The following is a 23,658-nucleotide window of genomic DNA, read 5'->3' as shown; positions in this document are numbered from 1 at the left end:
CAGCTAGCTAGCTGCCTTCGTCATCTATGCACGAGCCGCTAATGCCACTTTGGCTGTCATGTTGAGCGGTGGCAGCGCTGGCTCGAACCAGGGCATAACTAGCTAGTCATTTGGAGGCTCAAGGCAAGTCATGCCCTCCAAGTAATTTAGACCACTTTGTCGTGCTTTTGAAATCTGTTACAATTGTCTGACAACTAAAGTTAGTCTACTAATATTTAAATATTTAGAATGTAATGCTTATCTTTACCTAAAAAGTTTGAAATTGAGATTCTATATAAAGTCCTTAAGATCGTTCTTGTGGATTATCAAATAACAAGTGAATCATCTCAACACTTTTATTTTAATTAATAAGAGCGTTGATTAACATTTAGCGTAATTTCTCGTGTATAATGTGCATTCCCCCCCCCCCAAAAACTAAATTGTCAAAAGTCAATAGTGCGCACTATACATAGGTATAGAGGCAAATGGAATAAAAACTTTCACATTTTATAAATGTGTGCCGCCATCTAGAGGTTATGAAAATGCTGTACACTTTCATTCCAAAATGCCACCGCCACCTAGTGGTTATAAAAAAAAGTGTAGCGTACACTTTCATTCCAATATGACAGGGGTACATATGACTGCATGTATGTATAGTTGTGCTTATACATACCCTGGCAGAATTTTTGAAATATTTGTTTTTTTTAAATATGACTGCACACCCGTGAGGATAAGCGGAACGGAAGAGGAAGGAATGATGACTGAACAACAACCATCATTAATTTCTTGATGGTTATGTTTTGTTTAATTATAATGCTTTTCTGTAATGCTTGACCGTTTAATTTGAATCCCATTATAGTAAAATGAAATGTGTTTCGCCTGGTCCTTCATGTTTTCTTTAAAGAATTTGTAGCCATTTTACAAATTCTGCCTGGGTAATCAAACATGAGCACAACTGTGTGTTTTATAATTTACTAAATAAAAGTAGGGCTGTGAATTTCAAAACATGAGTAAGTAAATTAAAGAAATATTACATGTTCAAATAAAGTGCTTAACTTCAGAATAATTCTTTGGAAAAACACTAACAAAATATGCTTTTAGCACGTTTATGATTACATCTTGGTGATGAAAAGTATCACACGAGTCACTCTCCACTTTATCTCTATACTCGGCTGACACTGACAGCAGTGCTACTGACAAGAGCATCATTACACAGTATTACATTTTTGCAAGGCATGAAGTTAAATCATTCATTCATTCATCTTCAACTTCTTATCCTCACTAGGGTCGCAGAGAACTTAAATCAATAAGTAAATATTCTACTGTGATGGAAGGTTTTTCTTTTTACAGTTCAATAGTAAAATAAACTTTTTTTTTCATTTCATAACATATAGGCCTGGCCTACAGGAAATAGTTTATTATTATTATATACTCTATATTATATTTAGGATAACGTTTATTTGTTGGCTATATCCAGTGTTGTGTTGGTCACACTATAAAATAATTAATTTATTGTGATTAGTGAATAATGCTGAAGATAACAAACTTCTTCATGAAAAGTCGCATGCTAAATCGCAATTGCAATATTTATTGTAAAGAAGGAAAAAAAAACCTTGGTATTTTCCCAAGTCGTTCAGCCCTACTCCTGATTGGTGACGAAGTAGTTTTAATTGGGCCTACATCATTAAAGCTTATCGGTTTGGTTCCCAGTGACGAGGACTGGCTAAGGGCTAAGGTTTTCATCACATAAACACATGATGTTATGGCTAAATAAACACAAGTGTGGCGAGGAAATTTTATACTGTTCAGCCACATTGGCTAAGAGGTTTCATGACCCAGTGTCAACCTTGCAGCCATCCATCCATCCATCAAACCTTATCCTTTCTTCCATCCATCCAATCTTTATCAATTCATCCAAACTTAATTTATCATCCATCCATCCAGAAAGTTTCTATAATTCATGCATCCATCTGTCCATCTGTCCATCCATCCATCCAGCCGTTGTGTCACTTTAAATGCTTCACTGCAGCCACTGTCAAGAATACACATGATTCGCCCGGATTTACTCTAACGACTAACCTTGTCAGCGGGGGAGTGGTACATTCCACACGGGAGTTTGTTAATACTGTATGTGAAACACTATTGTGTAAGGCTGTCACAGAGGTGAATTTACAGTGTGCAGAAGCTATTAGGTAGCTTTTGACTGAGATCTAAGACAGACAGCTGAATGTCCTTTGTGATTAAGCTTGGGGCAACTGGCACTTGAAACCTTGCCAACTCTCTTTCTATTTGTGTCATGCATAGGAGAAGCGGCGTCTTGCCATCCGTAATGCGGCACATCAGTGGGAGGGCGTTGTCGCCGCCAGCATGGAGCTGCTGCCGCCGTCATCAACAACAAACAGCGCCAAAGAAGAAGTCAGCCCAGAGAACAGCCCTGCCCACTGCCCCACACAGACCAACGGCCTGGCTCAGGAGCCTTCGCCGGACGAGCCACGGTGGGTCTGAGGCAGCAATACGGAAAATAGAGAACCCCCGCCATTTTATGGTTCCCTATTCATGAATGTACCTATTTGAGGTTTTTTTCTGTGGAACCTAAAATTGCAATAATTGATTAATGGACCATTCATTTTGTCTTCAGTCAAGCAGGGAAATTCAGTCATATGCTTATCCTCACTCATTACTACTCTGATGTTGGTATAGAGAAGAGTACAAAACACAAGTTTCTGCATATGGATTGATTTAACTTTACACACTTGTGTTTCCCCCACTTCATATGAAATAACGAGTTTGTCTGATGCCCTACATTAGACGGGTCAGTCCGGGATTTGGACCAGAACGAGTGACAAGTGGACCGGATAGCCGGTTCCGCACCAACAGCCGTCCAAACAGCCCTCGAGATCCAAAGTAAGGCAAACTTTCACTTCTTTTAAATCATGATTTGATTTAAATTTGTGTCATTTTATCATTTTTTTAATCATTCCAGAGGCGGCACCAAGGCCGACTGGTTAGCACATGTGCCTCACAGTTCTGAGGACCAGGGTTCAAATCCAGCCCCGCCAGTGTAGAGTTTGCATGTTCTCCCCATGCCTATGTGGGTTTTCTCCAGGTATCATCCCAACGTCCCAACATCCCAAAAACATGCATGGTAGGTTAGTTGAAGACTCTAAATTGCCCATAGGTCCGAATGTGAGTGCCAATGGTTGTATGTTTATATGTGCCCTGTGATTGGGTGGCGACCAGTTCAGGTTGTACCCCGCCTCTCGCCCAGAGTCAGCTGGGATAGGCTCCAGCACACCCATGACCCTAGTGAGGATAAGCGGTACGGAAGATGAATGAATTAATAATCATTCCAGAAATATTAATGTTTGTTAGAAGACCCAAAGACCAGACTTGAGCATTTAAAATCAGGATGCCCATTTTGTCCTCATTATTTTTTTCATTCATTCATTTTCCGTACTTCTTATCCTCATTAGGGTCATGGGCGTGCTGGAGCCTATCCCAGCGAGAGGCGGAGTACACCCTGAACCGGTCGCCAACCAATCGCAGAGCACATATAAACAAACAACCATTCGCACTCACTTTCACACCTACGAGCAATTTATTGTCTTCAATTACCGTAATTTATAGCATATTTTTTCCCCCAAAAATTGTAAAAAGTCAATAGTGCGCTTTATACAAGGGGTTATGAACACCTAGAGGTTATGAAAAAAGTGGAGCCTACACTTTGATTCCAATATGACATGGGTACGTACATATGACTGCATATATGTACAGTTGGGCTCATAAATTGACATACCCTGGCAGAATTTGTGAAATATGGATGGATGGATTATTTTTTTAAATACGACTGATGACTGAGCAACAACCATCAATAATTTCTTTATGGCTATGTTTTGTTTAATGATAATGCTTTTCTGAAATGCTTGACAGTTTGATTTGAATAAATTAAATGTGTTTTGCCTGGCACTTCATGTTTTCTTGAAAGAATTGTACCCAATTTACAAATTCTGCCTGGGTAATCAAACATAAGAAAAACACACAGTTGTGTTTTCTCATTTACTAAATAAAAGTAGGGCTATGAATTTCAAAATAAGAGCAAGTAAATAAAGTATTACGTGTTCAAATAAAGTGCTTAACTTAAAAATAATTCTCTGAAAAAACTAACAAACTACAGATAATACTTCATGTTTTGATTATACGGGTGGAAGGAAAATCATGCATTGTAAAAATGCATTATACAGTAGAATATTGACTTATTGATTTATATAGAAGGGTTTTCCAGAATTTTGAGGTCAACTTTGGGGGTGCATATTATACATGGGTGCGCATTATACACGAGAAATTTCGGTAACCTACCATGCATGTTTTTGGGACGTGGGAGAAAACCCACACGGGGGCAAACTCTGCACAGGTGAGGCCGGATTTGAACCCGAGTCCTCAGAACTGTGAGGCAGATGTACTAACCAGTCGCCCACCGTGATTTAATTATCCATCCATCCATCCATTTTCTGAGCCGCTCACAAGGGTCGCGGGAGCTCTGGAGCGCATCCCAGCTTTCAACGGGCAGGACGCAGGGTACACCCTGAACTGGTTGCCAGCCAATCGCAGGGCATATATAAACAAACAACCATTCACACTCACATTCACACCTACGGGCAATTTAGAGTCTTCAATTAACCTACCATGCATGTTTTGTTTTTTTTGGGATGCGGGAGGAAACCGGAGTGCCCGGAGAAAACCCACGCAGGCATGGTGAGAACATGCAAACTCCACACATTGAACCCCGGTCCTCAGAACTGTGAGGCAGACGCTCTAACCAGTTGTCCACCGTACCGCTGATTTAATTATATTTTAATTATTTGTATTTTGTTTTTTATTATCATTATCAACATTATTATTCAAATATAAAAGCATGTTAGGAAAGCCAAAGTAAGAGAAACTTTGACCATCACTTAATCTAATTTGTATTCAATTGAAATGTTTTATAATTATTTTTTTTAATTCTAGAAATATGAAAGTGTGTTCGATTTACAGATCCAGTATATGCAAACATCAATCACGGATGCACGCATCCTGTTCCCATCAGTCTTCTGCATCGACGGTCTTGTGTAAGCTCTGATGCAAAGAGGATGAGTTACGAGGAGGCATGCAAAATATCATTAAGAGTTTCAAACATGGCACTGGGACAGAAAAAATGGCCCTGAAAGGCAATAGTGATAAATCTCTCCCATGAGCTGGCCCTGGTGTCACCTTTTCTTCAATTGTATGTCCTCAAAGCTATATTTTATCTTCCCCCTCAGGCCGAGCGTGTCATTCATTAGCGTTTTAGAAAGGTGAAACCGTCATTTCCACGCACGCAAACACAAACAAACAGCAATAGCTCCCCCGGATAACGGATGAAATTGTCTCCTGGTTGTTGATGTCTCGCACGACATCACATATCGTCTCCGTGGGAATTCCCAGGAAGTACGCCACAGAGGGCACATGGTTGTCACCCTCCGTGATAGAAACCGATTCCCGGCAACTCATCCAGCCAGGGGGACATCTGGATCTGCTGTGGGTGGGTTTGTGTGGGTGTGTCCTCTAGTAAATTGCAAACTGGTACCTAATATCTATTTCAAATAACGTTCTGTTACATTTTCAACTGTCTTAGAAGTTAGAAAATACAGTTTTTTTCCACAGGAAAATTCAATAAAAACGTGTTCCAAAGTCAAAACTGTGGCCGTCATAAAGCCTTTGAAAACTTTGAAGAAAGTACAGTGAGAAATTTTAGGTAACACTTTTAACTGTCATACATACACACATAAAATTAGTCTTCCACTGTATATTTAAATCAATTCTCTTTCAGCCTTTAATGGCGTGTGCATAGACTTTTTCTATACTCTACTTTCTTTTTATTAGCCATATTATAACCAGTAGCCAGGATCGTGTACCACTGTACCAAGTTTCATTTTTGGTTCTATTGTAATTTTCACAAGGTCGTCTTTGCCATTACTGCAAGAGAAAAAAGCAAAGACAAAGCTAAAGGATTCCGCTAAAGCTATCGGAAGTAGCCTAATAGCTATATCTGACACGTGTGTCAGTTTTTAACATGGTTAAATGGCAAATGGCACTTTGTAATGCTGTTGTATCAGCACTAATGCGAGTATTAAAGAACCCAAGTGTACACGTTTTAGAGAGGGTTTAAATTGCCAGATGATCTCCTGTGGGATTAAGTGTGATGATGATGGACTTTAATTGATTTTCATCCAAAGTGTAACAGTGACATGTTCTCTCAACGGTAGGTTGATCTAAGTGCGACGTTCCCTGCTGTCTTTTTATGACTTCCTGCAGAGTGTAATTGGGTGGGCTGTTTTGTGTGTGCTTGTTGATGTTGCATCCCTTATTATTTGAAATATGTGAACAGAAACACACAAGCAAGACCGCACTTGTACAAAACTTACTATTATGCACTACTGTTCACAATAACACCACACTACAACACGATATGGAAGCGATTAATTGAGTTAAAGAAGACATTCTGCATTTTTCTCTAAAATTAAAATGTGATGTGTAATACATTTCACAATTTAAAGGAGATATATGCATTCCCCCCCCCCCCTCACAGTTTAAAGGAAACCTCAGGCATGTAACACTTTAATTGGAATTACTCATTTGTTTCTGTCTCATGTTAAAAGCCACTGCTCACCGACTCCTCCACGCTAATGCTGAGTGCAGCTTTTGTTACTATGGCAGCTGGGGGCAGACCTAGGGCTAAGCTTGCGGCTACAACTAGCCCAGATTGTGACCCCCAAAAAAACGAGTGCCCATAGAGATTTGATTGTATTTTCACTGGTGGAGGCAGCACTTCATTAACAAACCGCTTTGTCCATTAGTATGTGGATCTGTGCACGTGGTGCATGCAGCAGAGACATCACCAAACACAAATACACTTGAGCCCCCTCGTCGACAAACATTGAAGTATCTGAGTTTCCAACAAACTCAATGCAACTCTGCTTAGCTTTTGACTTTGGCATCACATAGTGTTTCAGTGTTTTCCAGCCAACACTTGAAAATGGTGGACCTTTGCCCAGCCTAGCTTCTAAGTCTTAGGCAGAGAAACGCGGTGTGGGAGCAATATTATGTAAATTGGCCCAATTGTGTTGTCATGATCCAGCAAAATTCAACACAGCTAGCTCACAGATACATTTTGGCAACTAGGGCAGGCACTCCAGAGAGCTATCTGGAGCCAACAATTCAAAAAAAGTGTCACTTTTTACAAAATATTTCCCCTTTAATGGTGTGTCCCAATACTTGTGTCCATAGATTGTAGCACCTCATATTGTGATTTCCTAGATGTATGTATAGGGGCTGTTCTCTGGGTTGATTTCTTCTTTGGTGCTGTTTGTTGTTGCTGACGGTGGCAGCAGCTCCATGCAGACGTCGACAATGCCCTCCCACTGATGTGCCGCATTACGGATGGCAAGACGCCACTTCTGCTATGCATGACACATATAAACAGAGAGTTGGCAAGGTTTCAAGCCCCAAGCTTAACCAGGCCACTGGGCCACCGTTAATGTCGGACCCTGGAATTTTAACCACCGGCTCCAAAGAATATTGCCGCAACTGTACACGCTTCACACAACGACGCGTCATCCTGCCAACAGATAATAAGAAGATGTCAGCGCGGCCTCTGGTGTGACATATAAAATGCTTGTCGGACAGCTACAATTGATTTCGATAAAACAGGGCAGTGTGTGTCAGGTCTTAATCTTTACACCCCTTGTGTGGAAGACTCCGACAGAGGTGGCGTTCCAGCTCTGTTCCATCTATGATTCTGCTTCCAAAAGCTTGTGTTGTAGTAGTGCTGTATTAAAAAAAATAACAATAACAAAACTTTCTTTTTTAAATTAGGTTTGAATATTTAATATTATTGCCTCACAGTTCTGAGGACCGGGGTTCAATCCCTGGCCCCGCCTGTGTTGAGTTTGCATGTTCTCCCAGTGCCTGCGTGGGTTTTCTCCGGGCACTCCGGTTTCCTCCCACATCCCAACAACATGCATGGTAGGTTAATTGACAACTGTAAATTGCCCGTAGATGCGAATGGTTGTTTGTTTGTATGTGCCCTGCGATTGGCTGGCAACCAGTTCAGCGTGTACCCCGCCTCCTGCCCGATGATAGCTGGGATAGGCTCCAGCACGCCCGCGTCCCTAGTGAGGAGAAGCGGCTCAGAAAATGGATGGATTGATGGATATATATATATGTACATACACACACAGTGGGTATGGAAAATATTCAGACGTCCTTAAATTTTTCACTCTTTGTTACATTGCAGCCATTTGCTAAAATCATTTAAGTTAATTTTTTGTCCTCATTAATTTACACACAGCACCCCATATTGACAGAAAAAAAGTGAATTGTTGACATTTTTGCAGATTTATTTAAAAAAAAAAAAAGAAGAAATATCACACAGCCATAAGTCTTCAGACCCTTTGCTCAGTATTTAGTAGAAGCACCCTTTTGAGCTGATACAGCCATGAGTCTTTTTGGGAATGATGCAACAAGTTTTTCACACCTGGATTTGGGGATCATCTGCCATTCCTCCTTGCAGATCCTCTCCAGTTCTGTCAGGTTGGATGGTGAACGTTGGTGGACAGCCATTTTCAGGTCTCTCCAGAGATGCTCAATTGGTTTTAAGTCAGGGCTCTGGCTGTGGCATTCAAGAACAGTCACGGAGTTGTTCTGAAGCCACTCCTTCGGTATTTTAGCTGTGTGCTTAGGGTCCTTGTCTTGTTGGAAGGTGATCCTTCGGCCCAGTCTGAGGTCCTGAGCACTTTTCATCCAGGATATCCCTGTACTTGGCCGTATTCATCTTTCCTTTGATTGCACCCATTTGTCCTGTCCCTGCAGCTGAAAAACATCCCCACAGCATGATTGGGACTGCATTGGACAGGTGATGAGCAGTGCCTGGTTTTCTCCAGAAACACCGCTTAGAGTTAAGGCCAAAAAGTTCTATCATGGTCTGATCAGACCAGAGAACCTTATTTCTCACCATCTTTGAGTCCTTCGGGTGTTTTTTTTGTTTTTTTAGCAAACTCCATGCGGGCTTTCATGTGTCTTGCACTGAGGAGAGGCTTCCATCGGGCCACTCTGCCATAAAGCCCCGACTGGTGGAGGGCTGCAGTGATGGTTGACTTTCTAGAACTTTTTCCCATGTCCCGACTGCATCTCTGGAGCTCAGCCACAGTGAACTTTGGGTTGTTCTTTTCCTCTCTCACCAAAGCTCTTTTCCCCAGATTACTCAGTTTGGCCGGACACCTAGCTCTCGGAAGAGTTCTGGTCCTCCCAAACGTCTTCCATTTAAGGATAATGGAGGCCACTGTGATCTTAGGAACCTTAAGTGCAGTCGGACCAGATCTGTGCCTTGCCACAATTCTGACTCTGAGCTCTTCAGGCAGTTCCTTTGACCTCATGATTCTCATTTGCTCTGACATGCACTGTGAGCTGTAAGGTCTTCTTTCGACAGGTGTGTGGCTTTCCTAATCAAGTCCAATCAGTATAATCAAACACAGCTGGACTCCAATGAAGGTGTAGGACCATCTCAAGGATGGTCAGAAGAAATGGACAGCACCTGAGTCAAATATATGAGTGTCACAGCAAAGGATCTGAATACTTATGGATGTGTGATATTTCAGTTTTTCTTTTTTAATAAATCTGCAGAAATTTCAACAATTCCAGATGTTTTTCTGTCAATATGGGGTGCTGTGTGTACATTGAAAAACTTAACTTAAATGATTTTAGCAAATGGCTGCAATATAACAACGAGTATATATATAACAAAGAGTGAAAAATACAGTGGGTCCGGAAAGTCTGAATACTTTCCGTACCCACTGTGTGTGTGTGTGTGTGTATATGTGTGTGTGTGTGTGTGTGTGTGTGTGTGTGTGTGTGTGTGTGTGTGTGTGTATATATATATATATATATATATATATATATATATATATATATATATATTGAAAAACATTGAAAAACTTAACTTAAATGATTTTAGCAAATGGCTGCAATATAACAAAGAGTATATATACAACAAAGAGTGAAAAATACCGCGGGTCCGGAAAGTCTGAATACTTTCCGTACCCACTGCACACACACACACACACTGGTATATATATATATATATACATATTGATATAGTATTTTTATTTTTCATTTTCTGTGGTTCATACAGACCAGAAATATTTGAAAAAGCTGGTAAAAGACAACATTTTATTTAATTTACATTTTTTATTTCATTTGATTTTCCAATGTTAGCTTTGCTTTGTTTACCTTTTTACAGAACATTTATAATTATAAGAGAAAAAACTCTGATTTTAGTTTGTTATTTGTTGTATTTGTTTTATTGCTTTTTTTCTTCTTTCCAGTGATGGAACTGGATTCGAATTGTAACTGCTTATTTTATTGTTTTTCTTTGCTTCATTCAGAACGTTTCCACATGGTTCACACAGTCAGAAACTTTGTTGAAACTTTGTCGTGTTGAATTGGAATAAATGTCAATTCATGTGCTTTTTGTACGTTTCAGGCTCACGGAGGCAGGGAGCGTGACGAGCCTGTCGCTGTCCGAGAGTCATCTGGCTGAGCTGGATGGCGACACCCTGCGCTTGTTCGGCCTCGGCGCCCTGGACGCACTGGAGAGGGGGTGGGGGGTGCAGACGGCTGGTGCAGTCACCGTTATCGCCTTCCGCTACATCCACTTTGACGCCATTGTACCGATGCTGCCGAGGATCAGGGTCAAGTTCCCCAATCTGGTGGTGAGAACAGAGGATTAAATTTTGAATAATTATGCAACACAGAATATGCAACATGTCATTTTTATGTACAGCATCTAATTTTCCTGGAAGCCAACATCAGCCGCCTGCCGCAGCTGGCCGCCCTTGCTCAGGTTCGGCGTCTGGATCAGCTGACCGTCCACCCGCAGGGCAACCCGGTGGTGGGCCTGGCACTGTGGCGCTCCTTTGTCATCTACCGCCTACACCACTTTAACCTGCAGAGAATCAACGGCCAGGAGGTCAGTCCACACTGCGGAACATTATGTACACCATGCCGCTAGTGAGATCCAATACGACACAGATATTTTTTTTAAAAATCCTTAAAAAAACAAATTTGATTCAATTTCATTTGATTTGATTTGCCCAGTACCAAATAGTGTTCTTGATTTGTTTGGCTTGACACTCTCAGAAACACTTAAAATTTTACATTAATGTCACAGAGTGTCAAAAAATCTAACATAAATATCTTTCGAAGACCTTTGTTTTGTTTTATTTGATTTTATTGCTTTACTTTATAGTCTACAGCTTATGCAGAATTGCGTTACAGGAAAATGATGGGAATAGACCACATTTTGGATGCGTTTTATTTTATTTAGTTTGTTTTCATGTAATAATTTACCCAAAAAGTTTTCTTTTGTTCCTTTTTTTAATTAATATTTTTGTTTTATTTTACTTTCTACTAAACAGTCTTATGGAGAACAAGCCATAGAATCTCTCTAAGTGCTAAAGGACTCTGCATCTTTTTGCACAATTGTCAAAAAAAACAAACAAATCTTTTACCGGCATTACCAGATAACTAGCAACCCTTTATTGCTCAGTGACTGTTTTTGTCAATGTATTTATGTCTCAAAAATGTTCTCTGTCAATTGACTGTCTGTTGTCGTACTAGAGCGGCTACAATTACCGGAGACAAATTCCTTGTGTGTTTTTTGGACATACTTGGCAAATAAAGATGATTCTGATTCTGACCATCCACGAACAGGATGGTTAAACGTGTATTTAAACAATAAAAGATCAACAAAGCGGTGGGCGACTGGCTAGCACCAGTTCTGGGGAACCCCGCCTGTGTGGAGTTTCCATGTTCTCCCCACGCCTGGGTGGTTTTTCCTTCCTCCCACGTCCCAAAAACATGCGTGGTAACTTGATCGAGGACTCTAAATTGCCCGTAGGTGTGTATGTGAGTACGAATGGTTGTTTGTTTCTCTGTGCCCTGCGATTGGCTGGCGACCGGTTCAGGGTGTACCACGCCTCCCGCCCGGAGATAGCTGGAATAGGCTCCAGCAGCCCGCGACCCTGAGAAAAAAGAAAGGAGGACATTATTTCAAATTGACAGTGCAGAAAATGAAGATACATTGATTATGATTCTGAAAATAAGCAACACTGTTTCTCATTGTTTTCCAAAGTAAAAGCAGATGTTTCCAAATGTCTTATTTTGATTACACAAAAATAATCAGTCTGCTTTAATGGAGGACTACAGAAATCTGAGAATATTTATTGTTAAGAGGTTGAAATTTTAATTTAGGCAAGGTCTCTAAACGATTAATCGATTATCAAAATAGTTGTTGATTAATTTGATAATCAATTAGGTGTGGATAAATCGATTAATTGTTGTACCTTTAATTTGTTTCAGATGTTGCTCCGTTGTGGGTTTATAAAAGTATCATAAATTAAAACATTTGCTTATATTGTACTGGAGCTCACTGGCTTGTGCAGGTGTTCGTCCATATAATGTTAAGCATATAGATTTCCCTCTTGATGTGATGTTACCGTGTATGTTTCTGTCTGTTGTATTAGTATATATGTGTGTATGTGTGTTCACTTCCCTCGCCAGGTCACCATGAATGACGTCATTGCCGCCGAGCGGGTCTTTGGGACACTGGGCCACGTGGCGGCCACCGAGACACCGCGCTGCCGCCTCCTCCTGCTGCTGGAGGAGTCCAGGTGAAGTGCCCAGGCACAGAACATTACATTACATTAACTGCTACCTAACAGCAAGGGCAGGTGGCAAAAGTCACTCTGCTAACATTAGTAACACTTTTAGTTACTAGTAAAAGTGAAAAAGCACAGACTATGAAATGTATAGACAGTGTTCTCCCACATGTTCGGGATTTGGCATTCGTGAATTCACATATTCGTTGATTTTTGGGGACTAACCTCGCCTTCGATTTTCACTGAAAAACTCACCTATTTGCTGTTTTTGTGCTGAGGCCAAAGTTACGTGTAATTTAAAAGTATTAATTTAGCGCAATCTTGTGGCATCATGGTGCCAAAGAACTATGTTGAAATGAGAGGAGGCGCTTCATTTAGTTTGGCAGTAGGACTGTGTATTAGAAAAGTAGCACTGTCCTGCCATCTTGTGACATCAAATAAAGGTTATTATTAATGTTGTTATTATTATATAAAGGCAACGATAAACCTTTTTAGGAGAGCCGTCAATGACTCGCAGATTTTCATTATTCGCCACAGGTCTCGATCCCTTTAAGTAAAAGTGAAAAGTTATTACAATAATTTGTTTTCTTGCAGTTATCTCCAATACTCATTTTGATAACTTGCCACAACTGAAGGAAAAACAAACTTTTCTGCACACAAAATAGGCTCTGTCCTTGATTAATATCCTAAGTGCTCATACTGAGAAGAAGAAGAAAAATCACTGGACACAGCTTTGCTGCAAGCTAAATTCAAGATGATCCGGACTGGAGGGACAATAGGTCCTGCATGAGCAAAATAAAACCCCATATCAATTAAGAACTTATTATTCCCCAAGATTTCACTCAATTAGGTTCTTAACCACTGTTGACATTACCTCTCTCTATTTACGCTATTTGCCGTCACGTCAGCATCTGCAGAGGTTGAAAATGAATAAGCCTATTTTGACAAGGGAGTAGAAAGTACAGTTATCTGTTATCAAATGTCAGGAGTAAAGTCAGAAAAAGGAATACTCCAGTAAAAAACATACCTGAAAAATCTACTTAAATGCAACTACAAAGTATTTGTACTGTGATACTTGCCACCACTGACAGCAAGTATGCAAAGGACGTGGAAGCCCTCACGGGCATGTGCGTGCTTGACTACCGTGCGTTTGTTTGTATCAGGGTGGGTACTTGGCACCGTGACACACACACACACACACACACACATTCAACTTTTTTCCCTTTCATACTCAAATTCTGTCCTCGAGCGTGCACTCAGGCTGAACCGTAAATAGCAACGTAGCCTCCTTAGTAATTAAACTGGAAAAATTTATATCATGTCCAGACAATCTCGCTGCAGTCAGTCAGAGGTAATTTTCCTTTTAATGTGCAACTTAAGTTCCCATGTATCTGTGCCCAGTCATAACCTCCTTAATCTATTACAATAAACTTTTTCACAATTTAAAGGCAACACATTGTATTTTCCCCAAATTCAAAGTAGACATTATCCATTTCCCCCCAAAACTTAAAGGAGACCCACCACCACACCCCAATTTACAGTACGTTGTAGATTAAGAATGGAATCAGACCAAGGACAGAGCCATGGGGGACAATTCTCATAAAAAAATAGGTGGGTCCACCATCCAGACAGAAGGTGCTATCTTCCAAGTCATGTATCCGATTCAGAGGTTAATAGCAGGAAATACAAGCTGAACTCTTCATCTCTTATTCATCTTTTGATGTCAAATCCAAATGTATTTAGTCTCCACCAGACATAAAGGAATTGGCCTCGTTGTTCCAATACTTTTAGAGAGTAGTCTATATGCACTACTAGAGATGTTCTGTGGTATTAGTTTAAGCAGGCTCTCTTTGTTTATTAAGATCAGACCATATTTTATGACCAATTTATGCAGAAATGTAAGAAATTCTAAAGGGTTAACATACTTTTTCCTCCCACTGTAAAGGAGGCAGGCACATTATGCATTTTCTTCTCAATATAAAGGAAATAGGCATCTTTTTAAAAAAAAAAAAAAGGATATAAAATATATTAAACTACGCATTTTTGACCTTTTAAAGGAGGGATATGCACTGTTTATCCATTTAAAGGATGCATAGTATGTGTTTTCCTCACAATTTAAAGGAGACATGCATTTTTTGTACAAGGCGGACAAAGAATGTAGTATACGACGTCTGCTGCTCTCCTCCCTCTGACACTAAAACACCGAGCTGCCTTGTGATCACAAACTTACAATTGTCACATACTTGGAACAGGGTGTTCAAAAATAGTCTAAAGACTTTTTTTTGTCTGATCACATGTACCAGTTTCCAAAGGGAAAATGTTTTTGAGAGTTCAATTTTCATTAAATCTGTAGAATTTAACCTGTATATTAAGAAAAAAACAGGCAGGGTTTTTTTTTTTGGTGAGCACATCACTCACTTTCTGGCTCTTCGCCGTCTCATCTTTCACCCCCCGAAGGAAGCGGCAGCTGCAGTTCCTGTTGGAGGGGCGCGGCCGGCGCACGGGGCTCAGCCCGGAGGAGCTGCGGGACAACGGGAAGCTGGTGGGCGAAGGCCTGAGCCGAGCGCTCTTCAACTATCCCAGCCGGGACGGCAGCATGGACAGCCCGGAGGTGAGCAAATGTATTGGGACATGCCATCCATCCATCCAGTTTCTATAGCACTTGTCCTCATTTGGGTCATGAGTGAGCTGAAGCCTTTCCCAGATGATTGGAGCAAGAATGGTCTGGTCACCAGCCAATCACAGGGCACATATGGACCAAAAAAACATTCACACTCACGGTACTGACATGCAACATTTTATAAATGGTGCAACTATACATCGTCACATAAGGCGTGACTTTTCTTTATTGCGCTGAAGTTGGTTAGCAAGGAATTTTCCTGATTTATTACTGTATTCAAAATTAGTGTATCTTAACTGTTGTAGAAAATCTGTTCTTTTTGATAAAATAGCATCTGATTAATGGTTTTCCTTTCTTAGTTGGTTTCTAAGGTTGGTTTCTAAGCGTATCTGTCGGATTAATTGCATATTCTTCTGTGAGGTATTAAAAATTTTTTCCTCAATTCCATTTTCCAATTTTTATTCTTGGCCTTTTTTTATATACGAAGACTATGATATGATTCGACCTCTCAATACAGCTTTCCCGGTTTCCCAAAACACAGATGGGGATATGGTTGGGGAGTCCTTGAATTTCAAAAACTCATCCCATTCCTTCCTCATGAAAGAATCAAAATCCGGGTCCTTCAATAGGGCCGTGTTGAAGCACCATGTTGGTGCGGGTCCCAAACTTGATTCAACTTTTAGATTGAAAGATCCTTCATTTCCCAAAAAGAAGTCAAACTGTCAGAGATGTCAAAAGTACTGGTATTCAGTCCTTATGTAATAGTGCTGATGCAAAAAAAACAACTCAATCAAGTTTATTTGAATAGACCTTATTGAAAGGAAGAGTCTCAAAGGGCTACACAGGCCCACAGTTATCAATGATTGACGACATCCCCTAATCTAAACCCCCCAATCGGACAAGGAAAAACTCAAAACCCTATTTGAAGAAAAAAATAAACCTTGAAAAGGGACCACAGATCCGAGGGGGATCCCACTTCCAGGATGACAAGGCTGCAATGGGTGTCGAGTGGGCAAAATTTATCACATATTCTGGTGCTGTACAATCTTCATTACGATGGCAAGATGCTGTATAATGTTCATTAAGATGGCATAGGAGTCAGTTTGAATGGGACATATTTTGCCAAACCAACTTTTTCTAGCGGCACGGTGGGCGACCGGTTAGCACATCTGCCTCACAGTTCTGAGGACCGTTGTTCAAATCCCGGCCCCGCCTGTGTGGAGTTTGCATGTTCTCCCGGTGCCTGCGTGGGTTTCCTCCCACATCCCAAAAACATGCAGGGTAGGTTAATTGAGGACTCTAAATTGCCCGTAGGTATGAATGTGAATGTGAATGTGAATGCGAAAAATCATCCACACATTCCTGAGTTCCAGACATTTTTCTTCGGAGAGGCTTGAAATCAGGTCATTCGAATTTCTCAAGCTTATCTATGTCACTAGCAAAGCCTTCCCTTCCTGCTCCCGAGACAACGCTGTCGACATAACAAACGTATGGTCTCACAAGTGGGTCTTCTGCACGGAGGTAACCAGTCAGAGGAAAGGGGGCGGTCTTAGCCAAATATGGACAAAGCGGATACAAACCTGGGTCAAACATAAGTAGCTGTCAGAGGGGCCTTTTCTGGACACTGCTATGACAAAACCAAAATGGTTTTCGAAATGAAATTGATAGTTTTATACTAAGTCCATGTTAGAGAGTCACTCTATGGAGGTCTAAATAACCCATAAACCTTTAAAGAGAAAAGGCGTCACAGGGTAGATACCTTCGGTGGTTCTGCCTCAGGACCTGGCCCGGTCGGTCGGAGCAGAATCCTCCATGGCCACGACTCCGGGGGAAGTGGTCCCCCTCAGATCTTGTCCGAGTTGGTCGGTGCAGAACCCAAACAGCAACAGCCGCAGATTTGTTCAGCATCTCCTAGCAGGAGACGAGGGGCAAAGAGATAGGACAAGCGGCAGTATAACAGGTCTACATGTGCTTTAACTAAATGCCAAAAAGTCGAAGTAAGTCTTGAATTGGGATTTAAACATACTGCTAGGTCATCCCATTCAAGAGATCAAATCTAACCCAAGAAAGTGCTGGGCCTGTAATAACGACACTTGTGTCCTCAAAATGAGAGAGGATAGGTGGATGGGTATCCGCAATGGTGCTCATATTAGTCTCGGTGATCGAAGAATTTCACCGGGCTTGAGGCACGGTGTCCTTGATCTCATTCCTAATGAGCTAAAAAAAAAAATCTGTGAAAAATTGCATGAAATCATCATCTGAAAAGGAGGAGGTGTAGGAAGTAGGCTGCTTTTGGGTTGGCATTGCTACTGTATCAAATAAGTATTTAGATTTATTTTTATTAAGACAAATTATTTCTCCTTCATGAAAAGATGAGCATTTATTTGTACTATTCAAATGAAATTATAAACAGTACAACGTAAATAGTTACAAATAAAAATAAGCTAGTATTTGTTTCAAACATTTATTTGCCCAGTGCCAAACTAGGCGGGTGGGGGTCAGGGGGAATTGACTGAAACTAGTCGTAAATGAGCAAAATACGGCTATTTTCAGGTTGTTGGTTTTTTAATGGTTTTGTTTTGGCACTCGGCAAATAAATGTGTTTTGCAATATTATGTTAATGCTTAAACGTGACATAATTTTATTGCCAGTGAGCCAGACTTCAACAAGTTAGCGTTCTAAAAAACTAACGTGGTTCATTTATTGCTGTCACAAAAAAACTAAATATTCTTACCTATAAAAGGTTATTCCCAGTTCGGAGTCCCCTTGTTGTGATTGTACGACGTGTGCGGCCGTATGCAGCACAATGTGCAGGCATCCACGTTACCTTGGTTTCCGAACATACCGTCAAGGAACATAGAATGTGCTGACACTTTGCCCCCCACTATCTTAGCATCGCAGAAGGCATGCAGCTAAAAGGAGACGTCTCATACAGTATGTACGATGTCTATGATCTTGACCCGTTTGTGGTTTTTCGGCATTCTGCTTTTATGTCATGTCGCACTAATTTAAGATTTTAAAAGTAACAAGCTCATTTTTAAAATGTAAGGAGTACAAAATACAGACACTTGCATTTAAAAGGTAAAAGTAAAAAGTCACCAGAAAATAAATACTCAAGTATAGATACCTGAAAAATCTACTGAAGTACAGTAACGAAGTACATGTACTTCTTTAGCTCCCACCTCTGCAAACCATTGATTTTGCACCTTCCTAAAAATCAGAATCGGAATCAGAATCATCTTTATTTGCCAAGTATGTCCAAAACACACAAGGAATTTGTCTCCGGTAGTTGGAGCCGCTCTAGTACGACAACAGACAGTCAATTGACAGAACACTTTGGAGACAGAAAGACATTGACAAAAAAAACAGTCACTGAGCAGTAAAGGGTTGCTAGTTATCTGGTAATGCCGGTACATGTATATATATATATATTGACAAATTGTGCAAAAAGATGCAGAGCCCTCTAGCACTTAGAGCAGTTCAAGAAGACATTCGTGCCAAGATATATCTGTACATGCAGTTGTCATGTTCATCTGCACTTTCTTAATAAGGTGATCTGAAAGGCACTTTGAACGTGTGTGCAAGTTTGTTAAAAAATATGACATACATGTTTTAAAGGCGTCACTGATGGTGTAGCGGTACACTCGCCTGACTTCGGTGCAGGCAGCGTGGGTTCAGTTCCCACTCAGTGACGGTGTGAATGTGGGTGCGAATGGTTGTCCGTGTCTATATGTGCCCCGTGACTGACTGGCAACCAGTTCAGGGTGTAGTCCGCCTTTCGCCCGAAGTCAGCTGGGATAGGCTCCCGCGACCCTAACTAGAATAAGCGGTGTTGAAAATGGATGGATGTTTTAAAGGTCATTTTTGAACAATACATTGTATTTATTATTCTTGACTTGACTGTAAAAGTGCATCGTGATTTAGCAACAGTAGGAAAATGCTGGTCCCAGCGTGAGAACAGTTGAGAACCACTGCTCAGCTCTCTTCATGAAAGGAACAAAATAAGAAACTCAAAATGATGTTCTGCGTCACAGGAGAGCACCACGGAGGCGTCGGAGCGCGCCGCCACAGTGGACCTCTACTTACAGGATCTGGTGCGCCGGGCGTCCGAGACCAACGTGAAGGGCGAGGCCCTGCACCACTTGTGGCCCGCTATGTTCGCCGAGATGGTGCGCGACTGTGTGCTGGAGATGAGCGACCTAGCGGCCTTCCGCCAAGCCAGCCTTGCTAAGCTGTCCAAATGAATGAGGACAGGTCACGATGGCCATCTTGACCAGTAACCACACACATAGTCACGTCTGGACGTTTTCACAAGCACCTTCTCCACATGGACCACTTTAAGGACTTGTTAATTGAATGTAGTTGGGACAGCTTTGAAATGACCACAATCTGTTTTGAATGACCTTTGCTGTGTCTTAAACCTCATATGTTAATCTCCCATGTGTCCTGCCTGATAGAAGACGGAAAGGCAAAAACAAAGACTTTGTTTTAAAAACACTGGATTTCTCTATTGTATTGCACTTAGTATTAAAAGATTCTCTATCAACACACTCATTTGGCACCTTATTGTGTTTTACTCCTAACACTGTTTTCTGCGGGTGTTTAATTACTTAACTGCAGTGTACCATGAGTCCGTCAGGTCGCCAGCCAACTGGTCGCCAGCCAGTCGCAGGGCATATATAGACACGGACATCCCTTCGCACTCACATTCACACCGTCACTGAGTGGGAACTGAACCAACGATGCCCGCACCAAAGTCAGGCGAGTGTACCACTGCACCATCAATGACTTAAATTGTCTCATATTTTCAATATTCTTTCCATATATGGATAATTCAACTCTCAAAGGACGCACCATGTAATCCATGGCAATGTGACCTCTTGAGTATTGTAATGTCACTTGCGGATTGCGGAGTCCTGTACTTGGGCCTCTATGTCGCCACATATATAACATTAGCTTTCACTGTTAGGCCGACGACGTCCAACTATACATGCCTTTAAAAAGAAAAAAAAAAAAAAAGACTGGGATGTTGATATTGGCCCTGCTAAACACAGGCCCTTTTTGAAGGACACCTTTTTGCGTTTTGTACCATTTTCCAAAGTGACTCAGCAAAAACCTATGCATTATATTTGACTCAACAATATCCTTTCAAATGTACACCAAGAATATTAAAGCTTGCAGTTAGTACAAAACGCTGCAGGAATATTTCGATAAGGACGAGAACGTTTCATCATATTACTCTGATACTGGCCAACTTGTATTTGCTCCAGGTCCACTTGAGATGCATGGCTTAGCACCTTCGTATCTTGCCGATTTAGTGGTACGGTATGGTTAATCCCGAAATCTACATTCGCAACATGCTGGTCTTTTGGTGACTGAAAGCTAAAAATAAGTACAGGGTGCAGAGCATTTTCTATTCGGGCTCCAGTACTCTGCGGAAATTACAGTGGCTACCTCAGTAGAAATATTTAAATCTCGACTTAAAACCCATTACACTTTCACATTTAGTTCAACCACACGTCGGCCTGTTTTTTCTGCCGCTTCTCCTCTCTCCTGCCCCCTTCCCTCCAGAGGGGGCTAGGTGGCAATGACCGAATCTGAGGCCGTTGCTGTATAAATTCTGCACCCACCGACCAGGACAAGATCTGTGGTGGACCACTTCCCCGGAGGCCTTGCAGTGGGGGTTTCTGCATCGACCCACTGGGCGAGGAGGAAGAACCACATTCCCAAAGATGTCTTCCTGCGGCTCTTCATCTCAATTTACTCTTATACTGTTTTAACGAACATTGCACAGAACCATAGAATGTGATAAATGTTTCCCACTAGACATCCATAGCAGCCTGGGCTTCCTGGACAAGGGGATCCCTCTATCTGTGGTCACTTCTCAGGATTTGTACTTTTTTTCCGAAAAGGGCGCTTTGAATTTTTCCTTGCCTGCTTGGGGTGTTGAAATGAGGGGATGTTGTCAATCTTTGTCAACTGTGTTCCTGTAAAGGCCTTTTGTGATTAAGGGCTATACAAATAGACTTGACTTATAGAATAAAGGTTAAATCTTTATTAACAACTGCTGAGTATTAGGCACTCTTTAGGTGTAAATGCGCTTTTGCACAAGTATCAAATAGTGTTACCTACTTTTACCTCCGACAGACGGCTGATGTTGGTAAATATAAACGACACCTCTAAACAGACATTGCAATGAGATGCTGGCGGTCGGAGACCTCTCTAATGGCGCCCCCTGCAACAAGAGGATGAAGAAAAGGAAAACATTTAGAAGTAGTACGTCTTGTATCTGTTACATGATAGTAGGAGGGCTGCCAATTTGTCTCAGTCCCACCAAGTACCACAAAAGTTGACTGCACATTACTAGCTAACATTAAGTAAACAGCAGGCCCATTAATAAATAAGTTGAGACAAAACAATATGAGTCTGGATAGGTACAAAGTACAGGACATCATACAAGGAAAAGAGGTTAGCTCAGAGGAAGTGGGACACAGAGGACTGCGGAGAGGAGACAAGAATACATGGAGATGCAACGTAGGGCGAAGGCCAAACAAGAGGCATGTGATGACATATGCCAGGTTGGAGAGTAAAGAAGGAGAAAAAGATCTATACAGGTTGACCAGACAGAGGGATAGAGATGGGAAGGATGTGGAAGAGGTTAGGGTGATTAAGGATAGAGATGGAAATGTGTTGAGTGGTGCCAGTCGTGTGCTGGATAGATGGAAACAATACTAAGGGTAGATGTTTTGGAAACAGAGAGCAGACTTCGGTTTGAGAGGAGAGATAGTGAGTATATTGGTAGTGGTGAACCTTACCCCAAGAGAACAGCAATGACTCATCCAGGAGGCCACAAAGAAACTCAGGACAACTTCTAAAGAACTCCAGGCCTCCCTTGCCTTAGTTAAGGTCAGTGTTCATGACACAACAATAAGGAAGAAACTGGGCAAAAATGGCATCCATGGCAGAGTTCCAAGGCGAAAACCATTGCTAACTAAAAAGAACAAAGGCTCATCTTTTGCAAAAAAAAAAAAAAAAAAACATCTGAATGATTCCCAAGACGTTTGAGAGAATATTATATGGACTGACGCGATGGAAGTTGAGCATTTTGGAAGGTGTGTGTCTCGTTACATCTGGCATAAATGTATCACGTCATACCAACAGTCAAACATGGTGGTGGTAGTGTCATGGTCTTTGGCCGCTTTGCTCCTTCAGGACCTGGACAACTTGCTGTGATGCATGGAACCATGAATTCAGCTCTTTAACAGAAAATCCTAAAGGAGAATGTTTAGCCATCATTTTGTTAGCTCAAGCTAAAGTGCACTTGGGTTCTGCAGCAGGATAACGATCTAAAACACACAAGCAAGTCAACTTGTGAGTGGATTAAAAAACAAAATGAAGGGTTTGGAGTGGCCTAGTCAAAGTCCGGACTTGAATCCGAGTGAAATGCAGTGGCATGACTTTAAAAAGGCTGTTCACGCTCAAAACCCTCCATTTTTGCTCAAAAAAGTCCGCAAGGAAGAGTGGGCCAAAATATCTCCATAGAAATGTGAAACTTATTTCCAGTTATAGAAAACGCTTGATTGCAGTTGTTGCTGCTGACGATGACCCAACCAGTTATTAAGTTTAGGGGGCTATTACTTTTTCACATAGGGCCAGGTAACTTTGAATATTTTTTTTTCCTTAAATAAATTCATCCATTTAAAGAGAGCATTTTAAGTTCGCTTGGGTTGTAGTAGTGTGTGTATTGCGGCTGGCGGAACGGTGGACGACTGGTTGGAGCGTCTGCCTCACAGTTCTGAGGACCGGGGTTCAATCCCCGGCCCTGCCTGTGTGGAGTTTGCATGTTCTCCCTGTGCCTGCGTGGGTTTTCTCCGGGCAGTCCGGTTTCCTCCCACATCGCAAAAACATGCACGGTAGGTTAATTGACAACTCCAAATTGCCCGTAGGTGTTAATATGAGTGCGAATGGTTGTTTGTTTCTCTGTGCCCTGCGATTGGCTGGCAACCAGTTCGGGGTGTACCCCGCCTCCTGCCCGATGACAGCTGGGATGGGCTCCAGCACGCCCGCAACCCTAGTGAAGAGAAGCGGCTCAGAAAATGGATGGATGGATGGATGGATGTATTACGGCTGAAATAAGTATTTAACATGTCACCATTTTTCTCGAATATATTTACAAAAGGTGCTATTGACATGAAAATTTCACCAGATGTTGGGAACAACCCAAGTAATCTATACATACAAAGAAAGCAGAACAAATAAGATCAGAAATTAAGTTGCGTGTAACTATGTGAAATGACACATGGAAACAGTATTGAACACGCCAAC

The 23,658-nt window shown here is 41.4% G+C and overlaps 1 protein-coding gene across 1 annotated transcript in view; it reads left to right on the top strand.

The window, feature by feature from the left end:
• LOC133397981 (leucine-rich repeat-containing protein 49-like) overlaps window positions 1-19,874 on the top strand; it is a 35,334-nt gene extending 15,460 nt beyond the window's left edge. The window contains exons 5-11 of the mRNA XM_061669491.1: window positions 2,284-2,474; window positions 2,788-2,883; window positions 10,538-10,766; window positions 10,838-11,023; window positions 12,616-12,725; window positions 15,171-15,324; window positions 19,368-19,874. Coding sequence (XP_061525475.1) covers window positions 2,284-2,474; window positions 2,788-2,883; window positions 10,538-10,766; window positions 10,838-11,023; window positions 12,616-12,725; window positions 15,171-15,324; window positions 19,368-19,577 — 1,176 coding nt within the window. The 3' untranslated portion in view covers window positions 19,578-19,874. The remainder of the gene's footprint in view (window positions 1-2,283; window positions 2,475-2,787; window positions 2,884-10,537; window positions 10,767-10,837; window positions 11,024-12,615; window positions 12,726-15,170; window positions 15,325-19,367) is intronic.
• Window positions 19,875-23,658: the final 3,784 nt, after the last annotated feature.

The sequence above is a fragment of the Phycodurus eques genome, chromosome 2 (assembly GCF_024500275.1).
Source record: "Phycodurus eques isolate BA_2022a chromosome 2, UOR_Pequ_1.1, whole genome shotgun sequence".
In the NCBI taxonomy this organism is placed as follows: domain Eukaryota; kingdom Metazoa; phylum Chordata; class Actinopteri; order Syngnathiformes; family Syngnathidae; genus Phycodurus; species Phycodurus eques.
This window is presented reverse-complemented; position numbering and strand designations above follow the sequence as displayed.